At 39.3% G+C, this 22994-nt stretch overlaps 1 protein-coding gene across 4 annotated transcripts in view; it reads right to left on the minus strand.

The window, feature by feature from the left end:
* CEP112 (centrosomal protein 112) overlaps window positions 1-22994 on the minus strand; it is a 378610-nt gene that overhangs the window by 310358 nt on the left and 45258 nt on the right. For all 4 annotated transcript variants that reach the window (XM_058675350.1, XM_058675351.1, XM_058675352.1 and 1 more), the window contains exons 7-10: window positions 18652-18699; window positions 17986-18063; window positions 4687-4773; window positions 2395-2494 (exon numbers count right to left, since the gene is read on the minus strand). In XM_058675350.1, coding sequence (XP_058531333.1) covers window positions 2395-2494; window positions 4687-4773; window positions 17986-18063; window positions 18652-18699 — 313 coding nt within the window. The remainder of the gene's footprint in view (window positions 1-2394; window positions 2495-4686; window positions 4774-17985; window positions 18064-18651; window positions 18700-22994) is intronic.

Raw genomic sequence — 22994 nt, forward strand, 5'->3', positions numbered from 1 at the left:
CTGAAATGCATTCCACCACTACCCAAGTGTCTATTTCTTTATAACCAGTTTCAACCACATCACTTTCCTTCCAATGACAGAAAGAAACTCCTGTTTTACCCCCAAGAATCGTATACGTTGATCCAATTAGTCCCATTATTATATGTAAAAAATGTTTTCCAGATTGCTCTTTATCAAGTCTATATTCTCTGAGAAGAAAGGTGTTTCAATGTTTTATCTACAGAGTGTAACAGTGCCACACAATCAAGTGTCCAAGAAGACAAGTACTCAGTGACACACAAAGACTTTTCTTTAAGTTATACTTGCTCCTAGACACTTTAAAATGGCTTTTTAAAGTGATTGAAATCAATTTTTGTGATTGAAATGTTTTAGGTTATATAAAATATTTTCCATATAAATGATTTATATTCCCTTCTGCTTTTTAAAATTCATTTAAAGTATCACTAATTTAAGTCAAAATCTGCATATATTCAGTTCATCTGGAAGATAAAATAAATCAAGCTATATTCTTATTTGGATATTTATTTACAATGAACATTATTTTCTTTTCTTAGCTAATTGAATATGTTTCTATTAATTTACTACAAGACAGCAAAATTTTAATAAGCATTTCCCTAGAAATGTCATCCAGTTCTGTTCTCACTGCTCCCACTTCAAGCCCTTATGGTACAACTGAGAGCAGCACAGACACATACCATTTTCAAGTCAGAGGAAACTTTATATATTTATCCAAAGTTTCCCATTTATAATGAAAAACAAAACAAACACACAAGGCCTGGGGCTTTCCTGATGTCATATACCAGGCACAGAAAAGCAGAACTGGACTCAGAGCTTTTTTCTTACCTGTAACTACCATAACAGACTAGGAAGTTTAACACAGCTGCTTACCAGTCTATTCCTACTATAACAGAGACCCTAAAACTCTCATCTCAGGGGCAGGTGTTGTAGCACATTGGATAAAGCTGCTGACTTGTGATATCAGAGCCCCACAGTGAACACCAGTTTGAGTCCTACCTATTCCACCTGCAGTCCAGCTCCCTTCTAATCTACTTGGGAAAGCAGCAGAAGATGACAAAAATGCTTGGGACCCAGAACCATGGGAGATCTAGAGGGAGCTCTAGGCTCCTAGCTTCAGCCTGGCCTAGGCCTGGCCTGATCGGTCATCTGGGGAGTGAACTAGCAGATATAAGACCTCTTTCCCTCTCTTTATTCAAATGAACAAATAAATAAATCTTAAAATTGCTAGTCACAAATATTTTTGGCTCCCTTCCCAGCACCAAGAGAACAAAGTTCAAACATCTAAATCTGAAATTCAGCCCCAAGTCAACCATCTCAATCATTTTAAACTCATCTCTGAATAATTAGGGAATGCACTAAAGCCGAATAGTTTTTAGTCTCCTTTCTACAACTTACTGACTTCACAGAATTCTTTTAAGTACCTGGAATCCTTCTCTCCAGTAGTCACATCTTATAAAAGTGCTTTCCTTTTTTTTTATTTTAAGATTTATTTTATTTTCATTGCAAAGTCACATATACAGAGAGGAGGACAGACAGAGAGCAAGATCTTCTGTCCGATGATTCACTCCCCAAGTGAGCACAACAGCCAGTGCTGATCCAAAGCCAGGAGCCAGGAACTTCCTCCAGGTCTCCCACGTGGGTGCAGGGTCCCAAGGCTCTGGGCCATCCTCGACTGGATTCCCAGGCCAGAAGCAGGGAGCTGGATGGAAAGTGGAGCTGCTGGGATTAGAACCGGCGCCCATATGGGATCCCAGCAAGTTCAAGGCAAGGACTTTAGCTGCTAGGCCATGGCGCTGGGCCCCAAAAGTGCTTTTCTACAAAAAAAAAAAAAAAAAAAAAAAAAAAAACCTTTTTTCAACAGTCTACCTTATGATCTCCTTTTGATTTAGATATTTGAATCAGAATCATCAATTTAACACTTGGATTCTTTCTTTTCCTTCTGAATGATGGCAAACACTTTTTAAGGTTCTTGTCCCTATCAATCATAATACTAGCACTATACAATAAGCCATAAAGCTCACATATCCATTTCACCAAATGAAAAGGAATACTGCCCTTTGTCTTCCTTATGATAGGCGGTAAATGTGAATTCTACTGCAGCCCACAACTGACCTACAGTAGCTATATGCCAACAAAGAAAAGAGACTGCGAAGTGACAAGTACCTGCTTCCAAAACTCAGCAAAACTACCGTGGCCACCACACAACACGGACACAGTCAACCAGCTCTAAACCATCATCCCGAAGCCATCAATGGAAACCCACAAACATCATCATCTCGCTCTAGGAAAGGCTCCATATCACATCTTACTTCTCTCAGTTACCAAAGAATAAAATGCAAATGTTATTGAAAAATTTACTTAATAACATAACATCACCTTTCTTTTCAAGCTTTCTAATAGTCTCCTCAGTTTCACTTTGCTTCTTTTTGTATAAAATTTTCAATTCTTCTATTTCGTTATTCTTTCTTTCTAAAATCTGCAAATAAAATGTGTTAGTACACTGTATTATATAAAACACATTTTTAAATGAACACAATGCTTTCCCAAGTTCAACTCAGTTAATCTAGCAAATGATTTATCAAAAAAACCCTGAAAATTATTTTATGCTTTATTGGTGAAAATCAGCAAAATACATTAGAATAACTGAAGATTGGAAAATGAAATGTTACCTGTTTAGGATTTTCATGTGGTAACATTTAAGAAGACTATTCGTAGGAAACAATTCAAATAACATGTAGCTTAACTGTAAGTTGATTATTTTTGCTGTGACAGTTAAGAAGAAAAGCAGTACATTTCAAGCTTTTAAGTAAGCTTGGATCCAGGAGGTTGTCACTTCACCTACCTGCCCAAGTCTCTGCCACCGTTTTTATCGAACAGAATCATAAATTTAGCTTTTCAATAATTAATACAAAGTTTCTGTTTGTATCAACATTTATAAATTTAAAATACACACATTATTACTAAATGTTGATTACTAAACTACATGAGAAACTTAAATTCCATGCAGGTTAATCATAAACTATTTTTACTGTGCCAATTAAATAGAAAATAACTTTCGCACTGTTGGCGGGAATGTAAATTAATACTACAATTACAGAAGACAGCATGAAGATTCCTCAGAAATACTACAATTACAGAAGACAGCATGAAGATTCCTCAGAAATCTTAAAATAAATACACCGTATGACCCAGCCATCTCACTCCTGGAATTTACACGACAAAATGATACCAGCGTATGAAACAGTTCTTTACACTCCCACTAGTTCATAGCAGCTCAGTTCACTAGATAAGATATGGGATCAACCCAGATGTCCAGCAACTGAAGGCTAGATATAGAAACTGTGGAATTTGTATGTGACAGAATACTACTCAGTCAAAAAAATGAATGAAATCCTGTGTTTCATAAGATGAGTGTAGTTGGAGATAATTATGCTTAGTGAAATAAGCCAGTCACAGAAGATAAATATCATGTTTTCCCTGATTTGTGATGACTAATGTTTACAGTAAAAAAACACGGCAATGTGCATGAATGAAGTTGGCAATTTAAAGTGATTATCGTTTACAGCCTTGGCCTATACTCTGGAGGACAGTGGTTTTTCTATTTAGTATTTGTTGAATTCTTCAATTAATGCAGGATTAAGCTCATGATTATAAACTTAAACTGTATCACTGAAAATTTTAAGGAAAAATTAGGGAGACTGGTACAGTGGTGTATCAAGTTAATCCTCTGCCTGCAGGGCCTGCATCCCATGTGGGCAGCAGTTTGTGTGTCCTGGCTGCTCTGCCTCTGATCCAGCTCCCTACTAATGGCCTGGGAAAATAGTGGATGATGACCCAATCCCTTAGAGCCCTACATCCAGGTGGTAGACCTGAAAGAAACTTCTGGCTCTCAGCTTTCGACCAGCCCAGCTATGGCCAATGCAGTCATCTGAAGGTTGAACCAACAGTCAGAATATATCTCTCTCTGTCTCCTTCTCTTGCTCCGTAATTCTTTCAAATAAAAAATAATATGTCTTTAAAAAGAAAAAGAAAAATTAGGAAGTTAGTAAAGGGCAGCTGTGAGGGAGGGAGGGTAAGGTGGGAAGTATCATTATCCTTTTAAAACTATAAATATGAAGTACGTGAAATCTGCTCCCTTGATGCAACGATACAGCTTGAAAGAATGGAAGCCCTAATCTCAGTGGGCTGCACACAAAGGAAGTCTTGTCATCACTGTCAGCTTTACTAAGGATGCAGTCTACACCAAACAGAACTAAGATATGAAGAGTTCCTTTTTAAATGAAACTGAAAATGTAATTACTAGAAAACTGAAAGAATAGTAAGACAAAATGAACTCAAGCATTTACAGTTGAGATCCTATTTCAACTTTAATGAAAGGTAATGACAGAAGGCAGTTCAGGAATTACAAGATAGCCAACTTTAAATAAAGAACTGAAAGGTAATGAAAATACAAGGGTTGAAATAAACATAAGGTTTGGCAAATGAAGGTTAAAATTCAGCTTTTGCAGAGATATTACCGTTGCAAATTCCATTTGTTAACAGAACCACCTTTAAGCATATACATAAGTGGATCAATAGTTGAATGCATGGATACTCACAAGACCAAGAATATTCTGAACATTCAATGGAAATAAATCAGTATAAATCAGTAAGTGATGCACATCCTACCTTCTGCACATCAGCATCATGTTTCTGTTGCAGTTTAAGTTTTTCTTCATGAAATTTAGCTTCCATCATTTTTGACTTCATGTCCAACTTCAAGAAAATATTTAAAAGGCGTTATTTACTTATTCCCAGTGGCACAAAAAAAAAACCCCACTGATTTAAATTAAAACAACTCTATGAAAGACAGTTTCATCTTCTACTTTATTTTGTAGGCACAAATCACACACATAGCCTAGCATATTAATTATATTCTTCAAAATAGTGTCAAACAAATTGAAAGTCTTCAACAGGAAATTTCACTTCACAGCCAAACTGACAATACTAACAGATTCATGAGTTTTCCTCTTCTCCAAACAAAAAAAAATCTTATAAATCATTTTAAAGTGGCCCTTCGTGTTTACTTTTATACCTACGCAGTGTTTCAGCCTCTGCTGCTTTTCATTTCAGTGCCTTCAGGCAGCTTGTGTTTCACACTGATGCATTCACAGAAATGGCCAAGTATTAGAAAATGCACGCTCTCCCAACTGTTTCCCAGCTGTGGTGACGTCATCTCTTCAACGCCTTCCGTAACGCTTACCTTTCCCAAGCAGCACCACGTGCACTCCTAACTTTAATCCCACTAACAGCAAGCATTATTACTTTTGTACGTCATCACTTCTATATAATTCTTCCTTTGATAATTAAAGAAAATTATTTTTACCTCATTTGATTGTGAAAATTATAGTCAATGAAATAATTTAAGTGACCCTATTTAAATTAGTACAGTTCATAGCACAAAGTCAGCAGTCTGCAATCTTCAAAAGATTTTTGCTTAACTTTAGAAATTTATTAGCAAAATGTTTTTAATGATTTATCTATTTTTATTGGAAAGTCAGATTTACACAGAGAAACAGAGACAGAGAGAAAGATCCTACGTACACGGATTCACTCCCCAAGTGGCCACAAGGGTGGAGCTGCGCAAACACAAAGCTAAGAGCCAAGAGCTTCTTCTGGGTCTCCCACAGGGTCCCAAGGCTCTGGGCTGTTCTCTACTGCTTTCCCAGACCACAAGCAGGGAGCAAGAATGGAAGTGGAACAGCCAGGATATGAATTGGCACCCATATGGGATCCTGGCATATGCAAGGTGAGGATTTAGCCAGTAGGCTATCACATCAGGCCCAGCAAAATATTTACTTAAAAACTTGAGGCTTACTTTATACTGTCACTTACTGTTTCAAGCATATATCAACATATCAAAATAAAACCCTAAAACCTTAGAAAAAAAGTTAACAAATTCATAACAACTTTTATAAGTTGATGAATGGTGGATAACGAGACAGTTATTGACTTACTATGCAAAGGCAAAAATTCTTAATGTTTCTATTCGCTCACCTCTAAATCATGTAATTCTCTTCTTATTTATTTATTTATTAAGATTTATTTATTTTTGTTGGAAAGGCGGATATACAGAGAGGAGGAGAGACAGAGAGCAAGATCTTCCGTCCGATGATTCACTCCCCAAGTGGCCGCAATGGCCAGAACTGAGTCGATCCAAAACGAGGAGCCAGGAGCTTCTTCCAGGTCTCCCACGCGGGTGCAGGGTCCCAAGGCTTTGGGCCGTCCTTGACTGCTTTCCCAGGACACAAGCAGGGAGCTGGATGGGAAGCAGCGCCACCGGGATTAGAACCGGCAACCATATGGGATCCCGGCACACGCAAGGCGAGGACCTTAACCACTATGCTATTGCACCAGGCCCCATGTAATTCTCAATTCTGCATAAATGGGTATGGGTAAACTAATTCCTGGTGAAGGTCATGGTCAGAGCACTACTGAGGTTATTAAAGAGAGATTAAATCAAAACAGCACTATGAGAAATTTGGCAGATTTAGGGAGCATAATTTATTGGTATATCTTTCCATAATTCCACCTATTGAATCTGTCATACCCTCAGTTTCTAAAAGACAATCATAAATACCACATAACTGTTCTACCATACCTAAACCCACAACCTTTACCTGTCCCTCTCCAATCTCCACTGACCAAATCAACAATAAAAATCTGTCACACATTTCAGAAGTCCATTGACTAGCAAATAATCATAGATATTCATTCTCTCCCTGTCCCTCCCCTCTATTCTTCCCTCTCTGTCTGCAGAATCTGAACTAAGACAGGAAGTTATCCATCTCTTGGAGAAATCCCAAATTTCGAGTTCAGCAACCAATACAGAGCAGATGAATCTAGTACATGGAAGAGAGCAAGACAAACACACAAACACAGCAAAGTGTTAGAAACCACACAGAACCTGAAATAAAAAGGAAGCAACTTGAGGTTCCACAGGTCTTGATGGCATCAGGCTTACAAGAATTGAAAAAGATTTCTGTGTTCCTGTTTATTTTTAGCCTGATCCAAGGATCTCTATTCTTGCGATCAAAGAGACCTATATAAATTCTATTTTTCTGCTTGTACATTTTTACTTTTACCTTCATATAACATGAGACCTAAAGAAAAGTTATAATAGTAGCACAGGAATTCCCATACACCTTTTACTCAAATACATTAATTGTTTACATATAGTTCCTTGAGTTTCATCATTTTGTAGCTATATCCATCTATTCACACACATGTACAGAGAGGGAAAACCTCAATATTATTTTCTATTACTTTCATGTACAAGCCTATTTATACCTAAAAGCTTAGTGTATATTTCCTTAGAACAAGGACACTTTCATAATCACAGTAGTTATTAAAATCAGGAAATGTAATATTAGCACAGTATTATCAATGTTTCTTGACCTTGACATTTTCTGAAAAGTATAATGTCTAAATCTGAATTTTTCTGATGTTTGAAAATGATTACATTTTACATTTAATAACAGATTTGTAAAGTGTTAGAAACTTTGTTTTTTTTTTAAAAAAAAGCAAACCCCAAATTATAACGACAATATTAGAAAGACTATTTCCCTACTGCCATCCTTAAGAAAAGCAAGAGAGCCTCTTCTCCTGAAACTCTGACCTTGATGTTAAAGTACAGCTCCTGAATTCTGCCCTGTGCTGTAAGGGCATGACTCGTGATCAATTATCAGGGTTAGAACACTGAAATTATAATATTAATATAATAAAGATGCAAAATTCAGATGTACATATAAATACATACACAGATTTGTACATCTGTATACATCTATGATATATACACACACAAGACAGTAAACATCACTGTTTCATTTAGTTTAGCATAAAATGACAAAATGGAAAGAATGAATATAACATTTCTCAATTGTTTGACCTTTAAGCAACCTTAACTCCAACCAACATTTAAGGTCTCTTCTTCTGGGTCAGAATACATACTATCAACCTCAAACGTAAGAAGCAAGCAAGGAGATCCACTTGCCAGTAAGTAAACTGACATAACTATTTAGCAGTAAACTAACCTCCTACTGTTAACAGCTCATAAGGTAAACTAGAATCTATGACGCACCCATTCTTAGATATTGACAAAAGGCAATGCTTTAATGCAATCCTCCAAAAATGAGCCCCATAGTAGTTCAGGCTGTCCGCTTGGGTATAAAACCTGGAGTGCATGCAAAATATCCCAAGTCCACAAGCCGTGAAACACAGGTCAGAGTTCAAAACAATTACAGAGGCTGGAATCTTAAGCACAGGCCACTGGAGCAGAACGTCCTTTCAAACAGTCCTCTGCCAGTTCTTGGCCATGAACTGACGGAACGGGATGTGCAGGCACTGGATGGGTATCAAAATGTGACTGTTACTGGGTGGAAAATAGACCGAACACTACAGATTAGACAATGAAAGGCCACACCAAAGGCCCTATCCAGACACAGCACACGGCTCCCCAACAACCTGGAAATACCTGGGCATCCAGCTGATTTATGACAAAGGCCACACCTCAAGCCCACTTTAACTCTGCCAAACAGAAGCTGAAAGCAAGCTCTTCCGAACAGCGGCACTCTGCAGGTGGAGTCTCCCCATGCTAGAGGGGACTGGGTAATACCCGAGGCTTTCCAACACTGCCTTAACAAAATGGAAACCAAGTCCACACCACATAAAGATGACTGACTAGAAACTCCACAGTCTACAAAGACAAAAAAGACAAAGACAAACCCCTCAGTATTCCATGCAGGTAATTAACAGAATCTGCAGTCTTTCATCCATAATATTCTTTTTTTAAACAGTAATAAATAAGCTAATAAAAAGGAAAAACATCTTACTGATCAACACACAAAAAAATGAGTTAATAAGATCAAAGCTGAACCTATTAACATACAAGAGTTTAAAGCAGTTAATATAAATAGCTTCAAAGAACTGAAGTAAAATATATTCCAAAAAATTAAAGGAAACATTGTTTTAATGAGAGAACAGAAATTCAAGAGAAACAGAAATTATTATAAAAGAGAACAATCCAGAATCAAAAGTATAATAATTCAAAGGGGAAAAAAATCACTTCATAAGCTTAACCAAAGATTTGAGATCGAAGAGAGGGTCTGAGCAAGCACTGCAACAAAGAAAGTTAAAATACCACCTGTGATACAGGCATCCTTGGTGAGTGTCAGCTCAAGTCCCAGCTACTGCACTTTCAGTCCCACTCCCTGGTAATGTGCCTTCCGAAGCCCAGAAGATGGGCCAAGTGAGGGAAATCAGGATGGAATTCTAGGATCCGGGCATCAGCCCGGCCCAGCCCGGACTAATGTGCCATATGGAAAGTACACCAGTAGATGGAGATCTTTTTTTCTGACTCTCTATCATTTTGTCAACTCTGCTTTTCAAGTCAATAAAATATTTGAAAAGAGGAAGGGTCTGTAAATGAATGGCAGGTCAATAGAAATTACCTAACCCAATTACAAGAGAGAGTGAACAATTCAATGAATGTAAACAACACTATAGGTATCCATGAGACAAATCACAGAGCCTTACATGTAATTTGAATACCTACAGAAAAGTGTGAATAGGGGATGAAAAATAAAGAAATAATGGCCCAAGTTTCCCAAGTTAAGTTAAAATGTCTGACTTAGAGAATAAGAGGTTCAGTAAAAAAAGAAAGTAAAACTAAACAAAAAAAAATAAGCATGACTCAGAGACATTAGAATTCTAACGGCTAAAACCAAAAACAATAGGAAAATCTTAGAAGTAGCTAGAGGAAAAGAAACATTACGTGCACGAGAACAATAATCAGAATGCCTGTTTATTCTCCATCAGAAACAATAGACACCAAAGGAAAAAACGAGCACTTTAGATGTGATAAAAGAAATGAAAAATCTGTCGGGGTCCCCCCGGTCTCCCGTACCGCGGAAGAAATCACCCGACACTCCAGGCTCTGTTTCAAGAGCCACTTTACTTCCAACCAGTCTGTCTTCGTCGTCTGTCCCGTCCATACGCCCGTCCTCTGTAGTTCCCTGTAGCTCTCTCTGTCCCGCCTAAAACGGGCTGCTTATATATCCTTTTCTCCTGTGGGTCCACTGGGTTCTACCTGATTGGCCAGGCCCTGGAGAGGAGGCAAACTTGCCTCACCTGCTGGCAAGACCAGCTCTTGTCTCTCCACTTTGCAGAGCAGCTACTGGTCCTGGGTTATTGGCCGCAGCTGCCACCGCGGGGCTTTCTTCAGCAACCCGCTCCCCACAAAAATCAGATAACACAAAAATAAGCACATGTCATTAGTAGAACTGCACTTAAACATGCTAAAAGCTATTCTTAAGGATGAAAGGAAATTGTATCACCTAAAAACTTAGACATAGAGAAATGAAGAGTATCAGCAATAGTGAATAAGAAGAAATATAAATGACCATTTTATCGTCTTCTAATTCTCTCCAAGGACAAATAGTGACCTAAACAATGCACAATAACACTCAAAGATAAGGTTCATAATACACAAAAAAGTTGCAGTATGAGGACAAAGTAGCAGAAGCAGCAGATATTTGTGGACCAGTAGCAGTAATAATAGCAGTAAAAACAACAGCAAGAGTGGCAGGCTGCAACTTGAAAAAAGCATTGCAGAAGGTGTAGGCATTTGGCACACATCCACTCATTTTGGAAGTGCATGGTTCAAGGCCCTGTTCTTCAAACCCAGATTACTCCTAATGTGCATCCCTGACGGCAGTAGATGACTTGAGTACTTGGGTCCCTGAAACCCACTGAGCGACAGACTGAGTAAGTTCCAGGCTCCTGGCATCGGCCTAGCCTAGCCCTGGGTCTTGGAGCACGAACCAGTGGATGAAATTGTCTGTCTGTCTGTCTATTTATCTATCTATCTACCTACCTACCTACCTATCCATCCATCTCTCTGCCATTTAAATAAAATAAGAATAAATGCTATCTTTTAATTGTGGAACAAAAACATTTAGCTGACTGCATACTACAAGCAAAACAATGTTCTTAGCAATTTCCAGGCATTATTTCTTGTAATTCTGACCAGAACATTTTGCAGTAGGTGCTGGTATAAGGCACAAAGAGGTAATTGCTCAAGATCACACAGCCAGGAAGATATGCAGCCTGGATTCCTACGCAGGAGCTTGTGTTCAGCTAATAAGCTAAAGCTGTATACATAATATATCATGTACACATTTATGAGGTATATTGTGATGATTTTATTGCTGTATATGTTGCATAATGATCAACTCAGAGTAACCGGCATATCTATCACCTTAAACCTTCATTATTCCATTATAATAAATACAGAAATCACCCATTTTAAATATTCAACATAATACACAGAACCGAAATGAAGAAAATAGGGACAGGCACTGTGGCCAGCAGGATGAGCCACAGCTTGAGATATAAACATCCTGTATCAGTGTGCTGGCTCCAGTTCAGCTTCCCACAGACATGCTGGGAAAGCAGCAGCAGATACCCCACGCAGCTGGGTCCCTGCCACCCACATCTGAGACCCAGGGGGAGCCTCAGGCTCCTGCCTTCTCCTGTACTGACAACTGGGGAGTAAGCCAGCAAATGGAAGATCTTGCTCGCTCTCCATTTCTTCTGTCATTCTGCCCTTCTATTAAAGTCTTAGAACAAAACAAAGTAAAAAAGAGATAAAAAGAGATGTTTGTATTAAGGCTCTGATCAAACCTGACACAACTTGGGAGGAAGTAAAGGGCAGGTAAATATCTAATCAATTAATCAACTAATTTCTTCTATAGCAGGGTGGTATGGCTTCATTTCCTCTTTTTTATTAACCAATTAAGTACTTCTAACATTTTCAGGCCCATTATAAGAGGCTACACTGCAGATAACTGGTATTTATTTAATAGACTTTTCTAGAATATCTCAACTAGGGGCTTTCTGGAAAATGTGCTATTTAAATATGTGAGCTATCTCATATTCATTATGTGATGTTTTACAAAATATGATTCTTTTCTTCCAAATTTTAATGAATAAACGTTTTACAGCATTCTATACCTTCTGCTTATCCTTTTCTCCTTCCCATCGTAATCTCTCTCTTTATTAAAACTATTCTCTCAGAAGTCACTGTGACATAGTTTTCATCTCTTATCCAGAGGTCCTTTGATCACCAAATCTGAGGGCAGACTACATCCTTTTCTCTTCACCAGCTTGCACTATAAGCTTGTCTTGCTTCCCTTGGCTCCTGTGACAGAGTGCTATGCTGGGAGACTCTCTCGGTGGGGAATGTTCCTCCAGCTCCTTTGCATTCTCCATCTCCATTGCTCTCCTTCAAGGCTCTCAAGGGAGTCGTGCTTCTGAGATGCATTCTTACAGCCATCTGCACTATGTCTGAACAACTGTCTGGATTTAACTAACTTCCCAAGGAGATGAAACACAACTGTCCACTAAGGTTCCAGCAGCCTCTCTGGCAGCTCCTGTCAGACGTTCCACTACTACAAAGAACTCAACTATCAGAGAAATCATTTCTACTATGTGCAATAAGTCCTTTGACTCCTCCGCTTACCCCCAACGTCCAGTGAGCCACCAAAGTCAATCTCAGCACATGGTGCCTTATTTGTAACTCTGCTGTTACCAGCCTAGTACATGAAATTCTTCATTAATCCTGCCTTCAGCTCTCACTCCTCACCTCCACTCATCCACCCCATTGATCATCTAAGAAACTGCTGCCAATTTACTTCACTAAAGCACAGCTGAAACTGTCACATCTCTCAAAACCTGGATGTCTCCCTGTCTTGTTGACAGTAATATATATTTTAGTGCTAGCTCTTCTTTTCCTTTGCAAACACAACCAAGTGGTCTAGGAGCTCAAGCTAAACCCTCACATTTCTTGGTACCAAATCTTCTCCACCTATAAAATCCTATGCAACATGCACCCTCTAGCTCAATTGTTACCTCCTCTATTAAGCCTTCCTCAAACTCTCCAGAAAAAAAAGCACTCTCTCCTTACTCAAAAACTTCACAACATAGTGCCTCAGAGCTACCTTTCTTTCCTGCATGAAACAGAAATACAAATTTTAGGAGACTTTGTCATGTTTGTGTATACATTTATCTATGTTGAAAATAAGTTTTAAAACTAAATAAACAGGGCCCAGCGCCGTGGCCTAGCAGCTAAAAGTCCTTGCCTTGAAAGCCCCGGGATCCCATATGGGCGCCGGTTCTAATCCCGGCAGCTCCACTTCCCATCCAGCTCCCTGCTTGTGGCCTGGGAAAGCAGTTGAGGACGGCCCAAAGCCTTGGGACCCTGTACCCGCGTGGGAGACCTGGAGGAGGTTCCTGGTTCCCAGCTTCGAATCGGCACAGCACCGGCCGTTGTGCTCACTTGGGGAGTGAATCATTGGACGGAAGATCTTCCTCTCTGTCTCTCCTCCTCTCTGTATATCTGACTTTGTAATAAAGTAAATAAATCTTAAAAAAACTAAATAAACAAACAAATAAGAGCCTAATTCATAGACTCTGTAATGTGAGACAAAGGAACAGTTAGGGGCCCGGCGGCATGGCCTAGCAGCTAAAGTCCTCGCCTTGAAAGCCCCGGGATCCCATGTGGCGCCGGTTCTAGTCCCGGCAGCTCCACTTCCCATCCAACTCCCTGCTTGTGGCCTGGGAAAGCAGTAGAGGACGGCCCAATGCGTTGGGACACTGCACCTGCGTGGGAGACCTGGAGGAGGTTCCAGGTTCCCGGCTTTGGATCGGCGCACACCGGCCCGTTGTGGCTCACTTGGGGAGTGAAGCATCAGACTTCATTCTCTGTCTCTCCTCCTCTCTGTGTGTCTGACTTTGTAATAAAAATAAATCTTAAAAAAAAAAAAGGAACAGTTAGCCACTAAGGAGAATAAGCAGAGAAAAATGTTTTTAAACAGTGCCTAAGAAAAATGAGTGCTCCCTATTCCGTCACTAAAATTGCCATTGTTCTACTTATTCTCATCTGGGAATCTTGTAAAGTGAAAAATACTTAGTTTGGAGCTGAAGTATCCCTCTTGGCCATTTTTCCCCATCAAAATATTTCACGGTGAGAATCAGTTGGGATAAATGCTTTGGAAAATGACTCACCTCACTTGACCAAATCCATGGCCAATAGGACCAGGAGCTTTCCTCAGACAATGGCTGAACTAGCCGCAAGTTAAACAAACCACTTGTAGGAAAAAAGTGGAGTCAGCTGATTGGCCTAACGTTGCAGTAATGAGAGTGCAGTCTGTGCCTTCTTATAGACAACATACTGCTAACGCAAAGGACCCAAGTTGGACGACTTTACCACCTACAGGGCATTCCCACGAGTTACTTCTTAAAAGAAAATTCAAATTTCCACTGAGAACTTATGAAAACTTATTTACAAATTCCATTGAGCCCCAATTTCTCTGAAGTATCTTCTTCAAAGAATAGCTCTGACGTTGAATATTCCCACCAAATGAACGGAGCTTAGGAATGTGCTTAGTTATCTGTTTGGTGTAAATATAGCCTACTTAGAGTTTAACTAGTTAAATTTCAGGGCAATTAACAATGGCATTTGCTAACTTTACTCAACTGAATATTAACAAACTTTGAACTAAGGTTTTTTTTTCCAGAAATATTTCCAATATTCTATTCATTCTGTAACTTAACATTCACTTCTAAAGAACACATTTCTTAAGAAGTTACCTTCTGCCATTAGCTATTTTATATATGTGAATTTTGCTTAACCTTTAATCTTGATGTTAGCAGGATACCAAAATAAATTAACAATCATTAACATTAATGACTCTGTAATTCACTGAGTTAAAGAAATGTAATATAGTCACTAGGCAAATATTATTCACACATTTTTAAAAGGTTTATTTATTTATTTAGAAAGCAGAGCGAGGCAGAGACAGACAGACAGACATAAATCTCTGCCATTTGCTGGTTCAAATGTCTGTAGCAGCCAGCCAGGGCTGGGCTATATTAAAGTCAGAAGCCAGGAACTCCACCCTGGTATCCCACGTAGGTGACAGGCACTCAGACATTTGAGCTGTCATCCTCTGCTTCCCAGATGCCTTAGCAAGACGTATTTTGAAAACCAGGACCTGGGCTCGGCAGTGTGGCCTGGTGGCTAAGGTCCTCGCCTTGATCCCATGTGGCCGCTGGTTCTAATCCCGGCAGCTCCACTTCCTCTCTGTCTCTCCTCCTCTCAGTATATCTGACTTTGTAATAAAAATAAAATAAATCTTTAAAAAAAAAAGAAAACCAGGACCTGAACTATCACTATGATAGCAGACATCGGTATCCCAAACAGGAGCTTCATCACTGTGCCCCAGCCACACATTTTGAAACAACAAAAAAGTTCTCTCGTGTTGTTTAACTACCTCAATCACAACAAAACAAAACAAAAAAATGTTATCAAAAAAGTACGATTTCTTTTTATATTACAAATAGCTGCAAAAGCAATGATGATATATGGTCACTGTAATATTCCTGAGGATATCTTGTCCTTAATCACTGAGCCTAGGTACCAATTAAATTGTATGGCATTAAGTGCCTAAAATATTACTAATATCAAACTCGGTACTAGCCAGTGATTTCCAAAGCATCAGAGGCAAACAACCAGATGATATTACGTTTAGTCATCTTCTTTCGACATTTCAACAATTATCATTAATCAAATTGCAAAATAAGTGATTCATAAAATAAATATCACTCTACTTACACATTATACATAATTGTTAGAACTTTCACTGAAAATTTTGTTATACTTACTAATAATTCAGATTCTTCCTGATTTAGGATAGTTCAGAATGCCAATTGTTACCCATTATACTTTTTCTAAACTTATCCGTAGGGATAAAAGATATGTGAAACTATACTAAAGAGGAGGGATTTTATATGGGATTGCCACAAATACATATAGAGATCAACAGGCCACACAATCCATCCAGTCCCCTGGAAATTAAAGAACACCAAATCAATAGTGTAATTCAGTCAGAGCACGAAGGCCTCAGAAGCAGGAGTTCCATGTTCACAGCACAAGGTGGGCATCTCAGCTCCAGCAGAAAAGAATGAATTCACCCAGGCCCAGCATGGGAGCCTAGTGGCTGAAGTCCTTGCCTTGCATGTGCTCGGATCCTGTATGGGTGCCAGTTCTAATCCCAGCAGCTCCACTTCCCATCCAGCTCCCTGTTTGTGGCCTGGGAAAACAGTCAAGGACGATCCAAAGCCTTGAGACCCTGCACCCGCGTGGGAGACCCGGAAGAGGCTTCTGGCTTAGGATAGGCTCAGCCCCAGCCATTGCAAACGCTTGGCGAGTGAATCAATGGATAGAAGGTCTTTCTCTCTCCTCCTCCTCTCTATATATCTGACTTTCCAATTAAAAAAAAAAAAAAAAAGAATGAATTCACCCAGGCTGCCTTCTCCTGTGCAGGCCCTGTAGGGATGGGATGAGCTCTCTCCATGGGGGGCAGGGGCACTTGGTGGTCCAGCTCACTAGCTCACATGTTATCCTGGCCCAGAAACAACGCTTTCCCAGGTATCTGGGTCAAGTTGATACATAAGACAACATTAGGGGAAGAGTACCAGCACGCTCCTGGGACAAGGGCGATGATGCAATCCTTGCCTGGGCACTAGAATTTCTTTGTATAATTAATTATGAAATGTTGTGGTGTGCATACCTAAAGATTATATATCTTAAAAATGTATTAAAAGACTAGTATTATATCAATAACTGGATTTCTTCTTTAGCTTGGTTTATTTAAATTCTAAATTTAACAAGCAGATCTAGCAGGACAAAAAAACCAATTAGGCATTACATGTACGAGAGAAGCCACATCCCTTCTTAGGGAACAAGGGGAAACATCCAACAGGGTGGAAGAAGCTTCAAAGGCAATGTTGTATTTTGCAGAAAGAGCAAGTCTAGTCTGTTCTCAGAAAACAGGATTGCTCTGCAAATGGCACTCTTCCTTCCGTGCTGTCACTTTCTTTTGCAAGAACGACAGTTTTCCAAATGTCTTAACCCAAGTCAGAGATCTTTTTTCAGATTACTTAAAAAAAAAAAAAGGCAGGGGGGAATCGAAGAACACCCTAGTACTTGCCCAGGCTCATTGACACACAACTCTGTGACATGGCGATCTGAGGACATATGTTCACAGTTTCAAAGGTGAACAAGCCCAAGCATGTTTGTGAATGGCAGGCCAGAGTTAAAATACAGGATCACTATCACCGAACTACTATTCTCCCATCATGCCTCATCAAAATCTAATCTTTTTTTAAGATTTATTTTATTTTTATTCAAAAGTCAGATATACAAAGAGAGGAGAGACAGAGAGGAAAATCTTCCATCTGCTGGTTCATTCTCCAAGTGGCTGCAATGGCTGAAGCTGAGCCAATCTGAAGCCAGAAGCCAGGAGCCTCTTCTGGGTTTCCCATGTGAGTTCAGTTTCCCAAGGCTTTCGGCCATGCTCAACTGCTTTCCCAGGCCACAAGCAGGGAGCTGGATGGCAAGCAGAGAACCAGGATATGAACTGGCACCTATATGGGATCCAGGCACATGTAAGGCATGGACTTTAGCCACTAGGCTACCACGCTGGGCCAAAAAAATCTATTCTTAAAACATTTTTCAACACTCAAAAAATAAACTCCACACCCATTGCCCAACCCTTCCCATTTTTCCTACAGACGCATCCACTACAGTATATGAGTTTATATGTAAGGACTGTATTTCTCCTATATTGCTGATAAGCAAGGATTTGACAGTCTTTCTAGTAGAAGGCAGCTATGACAACAACATGGCAGAAGGGTTTCAAACATAGAAAGATAAACCATGCCTACCTTGATTATAACTTTATATTTGTAGCAAACACAACTTCTTTTAAGAGTATATTATTACTCTGCCTGAAATCTAAAAATTCACCACACAAAATATTTAAGCTGGGTTAACAATCAGGTACATCAGAAACATCGCAATCCTACCTCTTTCTCATGCATCCGAGAGAGAAAATGATCTTCGTGAAGACTGCTGGATTTCCTCAGGCTGAACTTGGGAGTCATCTGGCAAATGAGAGACAACTATATAATACTTCTTCAGGACTGGTTTATCCTTAACACAAAAATGAACCTCTTTTCCTTTCCTGTAATATTTATGTATTTACTTAAAAGGCAGAGTTACAGAGAGACCAAGATCTTCCACCTGCTGTCTATAAATGCCAGGCTGAAGCCGGAACTCAGGAGCTGCTTCTGGGTCACCCACACAGGTGTCGGGGAGCCAAGCACTTGGCCCACCTTCCCCTGCTTTGTAAGGTGCACCAGCACAGAGCACGGAGCAGCCAGAGAACAAACTGGCTCCCATACTGATTGGAAGTGGAGCAGCAAGGACATGAACCAACACCCCTATAGGATGCTGTATCCCAAGCAGCAGTTCAACGACCATGCCACAACATAGTCCCCTCAAAAAGGAACTTCTAAAATGCCTGAAACATACATAATCCTGCTATGGCAGGGGTGCAGATAAGGGTGGAGTGACTTCTTCATTTTTAAGAGACAGTATTTTTTTAAATGAGGAATTATTCTCAGTTGATAATGATTATTTTACTTAAAGATAATGATGACTAGAAAAAGTCCAATGGAATTTTCACCTACCAGAGAAATTGGGACAGGCTTCTGTCTCAGGTACCGAGGATTTTCTATCTGAAAAATTTAAAATAGAAACTTAATAATCTTGGACTTGCAAATATTAACTGATAAAACAGAATTCAGCTGCTTTGTGAAAACATTTTCTATTTGTCTTAGTATTTAGTTCAATTTTTAGATGGGGAACACATTTTTAGCAGCCCTTTAGCAAATAAACTATAAAACAAACGGCTGTGCATGCACAGAGGCGCCTTCCTGATCCTCTCAACACGAGCCTCCCGGGTTTTGGGTCCTCTCCTCCTTTAAGATCTCGAACAACTCACACTGCCAGAACCCATGCGCATCTCATGCCCCCTGCATCCGTGCATCCCTTTGTCGCCTGCAGTTCCTTCAAACAGGTGCCTGTTCAGAAAACTCTTAGTGTAATCACTTCACTACCATATCTGGCACATGAATAGTTCAACACACCTGCTTAAAAACTGTCCATCTGCTCTTCTAGGTTCTTCTGTTCCCCAGGATACACTACCTCTAGGGATGCATGAGCGCACACACACACACACACACACACCCGTTCCACCTTGAAAACACTCCACAGAGACCTAGATCTGAGTCTGCAGATGTGAAAGCATGCTCCCAACTTCTTCTCATGGCTAACTTACTCAAAATTCACAAATTCTCCTCAGCAAACTTAGTTCTTGCTACTCCCATAGGACTGTGGAAGTTCTTCTCTTCTGCCTCCCTCCCTCCAACCCTCCCTTCTTTTCCTTCCTTTTTTTTTTTAAGCTAGCACACAGCTGTTCCAAGGATGCGGAATCTGCAAACATCATGATGCCTTGCTCACCACTCTTGCCCTAGTATCCATTAATAGGAAGGAATTGAGATCTGAAAAGAACAGCAAATGGAGACTCTATATAAAATAATAAACAACATAATAAATGGAAAATTCAATGATAGAAAAATAATATGCTAAAAAAACGAAAAACTTGAGGCACATTTCGCTGATAATGAAATCTGAATGACTAATAAACATAAGAATATGCCTAATCTCCTTAAAAATATGACTTTATGAGATATCTTATACTTAAGACTGGCATTACTAAAAGTTGACGATAAAACCTTTAAGATGTGAAATTCCTCTCTGACAGGATATTGAATTGGGCACTCACTTCGGGAAATATTTATTAAATAAAAAGAATCTATTTAAGTACTTTGTAAGAGAAACAGGCATGTTCCTTAGCAAATAATACAGTACTGTATAGACACAGCTTTTTGAAAATCTGAAGCAACGAATGTCCAACAGACAGCAGAGTACACTCAATCGCTACTTATCATGTAAACTGTGTGAAGGTCTATGTACGTATACATATATGTAATTTTCTACTTTCAGAATGCAGAAAACAAGCATGGAAAGTAAGCTGTTCACCCAGACAGCACGATGGCATGATGGTTCAATTACCCAATCTTCCACCTGCCAGTGTAGGTATCCCATGTGAGTGCCAGTTCGTGTCCAGCAGCTCCACGTCTCATCCAGCTCTCCTCCTGCGAACTGGGAAAGCAGGGAGGACGGCCCAAGGCCTTGGGACCATGCACCCACCTGGGAGACCCAGAAGAGGTTCCTGACCCCTAGCTTCAGATTGGCTCAGCTCTGGCCATTGCTGCCATCTGGGGAGTAAACTAGTAAACTAATAAACTAGTAAACTAGTAAGCTAATATCTTTCCCTCTGTCTCTAATTCTCTCTGTAAATCTGCCTTTCCAATAAAAATAAATAAATATTCAAAACAAAGGAACATTGTTCAAACACACACATACATCTGTCCATGCATAAAATCCTAACTCATAAAGCAAAATCGGATGTAAGGAGGAAAAAGCAAGAAGAAATAGGAATTTTGAAAGGCATTTAAGCTTTAAGTTTAGACTTGAAAAACTATAAGCCCAATAAAACATATGTAACTTATTTTCACCCAGCTCTACATTTATAAGCAGTGTAAAAAAATATTACTTCAGTTAATTGCAATGTAGAATTTCAACTATGCAAAAGTAACTCCTATTTTGTTTTCTTCATCTTTAAAAGTCATTAATAAAAATAGCAAAAACCTTCTCAAGTCGACCCCCAAAACCAGAAAATGTCTAACTCAAGTTTTTAAAAGCAACACTTCACACAGTAAATAAGGACCAATATTCTGTTGTTATTATTCAGAATATTACATTGTTTGTCTCATAACACTTTGAATACACAACGGGAATTATTTGTAGTAAAGCACGTTCTTGATTTTATTTGGGGGAAATGAACAATCTATTTTCTGATTTTGTAACAGCAGCCACATGTGCTTTGAAGCAGAATGTTCCCACTTTGCAATCCACAGCAAAAGACTTGAAGCGATCTGTACAGTCTTAATGTTTGTTTCACAGTCTTTTACAAAACTTTTGCTTCTCCCATAATACCTCAAGAAAGAATACAGCAAAGAATTAGTAAAATGGGATATAAAAGGATTTTATGTGAAATACTAAAGTCTAAAAGAATGTTATATAGAATACAAGGCCAAAAATAATTAAGTTCCAATGACATGACCACATCACACATCTGCGCATGTCTTAAGGAACAAATTGCATCACAACACTAAAAAGCAAACCAGACATGAAAGCAGGTATCTGAGTGTTTTTGAATAAAAACTGCCTCCTGACATTTTACTTCATTTAGTTTTTCAGCAGGCTCATTTGTTTCATTATAAAGGGTTTTCTGACAGATTGTCCCCAAAATTATTTAGGATTTAATCCAACTAGCACAAAGAAACTGCCTCCTTACAGACAAATGCATGAGCTTTTATATAAACTCTGGCTCCATCCCAAGGTTTTGATTTAGAGAGATGGAATCCTAAGCACTAGGATGGGGTCCCAAGCACCATATTTCTTTGGAAATACGTATTTTATTTGAAAGGCAGAGACAGAGAGAGAAAGACACAGAGAAAGAGAAAGGTCTTTCACAAACAGGTTTATTCCCCTCCAGTGCCCACTCAAGCCAGGGTGGGGACAGGGAAAGCTAGGTGCAATCCAGATCTCCCCAGAGGGTGGTGAAGGCCCAGCTACAGAGCTACCATGTGCTGCCTCCCAGTGCGTGCATTATCAGGAAGCCTGGTAACCTGTTAACAAGTAGAGCCAAGACTTGAAACAGGTGCTCATGTGTGGGACGCAGGCATCCCAAGCAGCACCTTAACCGCTACCCCTGATGTCCATCAGTGAGAGAATTTCTCTCGTTTTCTAAAGTTAAAAGGCATTTCACCTGATACTCTGTTTTCAACGAAAAGAGTTTTTTCAAGAAATACATTTCCAGCAATACAAGGAAAACCAAAACTCAAAAAAGTAACACTAAATGTTTGAAAATCACATTAAGAACTGCCAAAACACTTTCATAGCACACATTAAAGTCAATCTTTAATGCCAACTTATTATGGTTCAAAACTATAGTTCAGGCTTTTTGGGGTTTTTTGTTGCTGTTTGTTCGTTTGTTTGCAAAGGCAGAGAGAGAGATTCATCACATAATGGTTTACTCCTTAAATTCATCCAACATCCAGGGCTGGACCAGGGCCAAAGCCAGAAGACAGGAAATCAACCTTGTTCTCCCTTCTGGGTGGCAAGAACCAGCTCCTTGAGGCATTACCTACAGATTCCCAGCGTCTGTACTGGCAGAAGTTCAAATCAGGGGCCAGAGCCAGGAACAGAACCAATGTACTTCAGTGGCGGAAAAAAAGGCATCTAATGTCCCACTTCCAAAATTACGTCTTTCAGTCAATTTTTTAAACCTTAAATACGTACTTTAAAAAAATATGAGAGAAGTTTCATTCAATATTTTGCCAAAAAAATTAACAGACACTTAGCATAAATAAAATACATGTATTAAACAGACCATAGGTACAAGGGAAAGTAAAGGAACCCAAAGACCAAACCAGAGGCAGATATGCTGTCACCTGAACAACAACGTTGTAGAATGGCAGGAAAAGAGTGGCCTTTGAAGTTAGCAGCAGTGGCACTTGGAGACACAGAAAGGACAAAAACAAATCCTAAATCCCTGTCTCAAAACATATACCAAAGTCACCTTCAAAAGGCTTAAAGATCCAAGTCAGAAAAGTAAACAAAGCTTCTAGCAGAAAACCTAGGAGAAAATCTTCATGACCTTAGGATAACCAAAGATTTCTTAGATGAAACTGCACCAGCCATAAAGAGAGAACGTGATAAAAATGAACTCCGTGAAGTTTAAAATTTCTGTTCATCAAACACATCAGAAAAAAAAAAGCAACAGGGTGGAAGAAAATATATATGACACCGTATTTCAAAAGAACTCAGATGCAGAGTAGTT

This window comes from Ochotona princeps, chromosome 17, assembly GCF_030435755.1.
Source record: "Ochotona princeps isolate mOchPri1 chromosome 17, mOchPri1.hap1, whole genome shotgun sequence".
NCBI lineage: Eukaryota > Metazoa > Chordata > Mammalia > Lagomorpha > Ochotonidae > Ochotona > Ochotona princeps.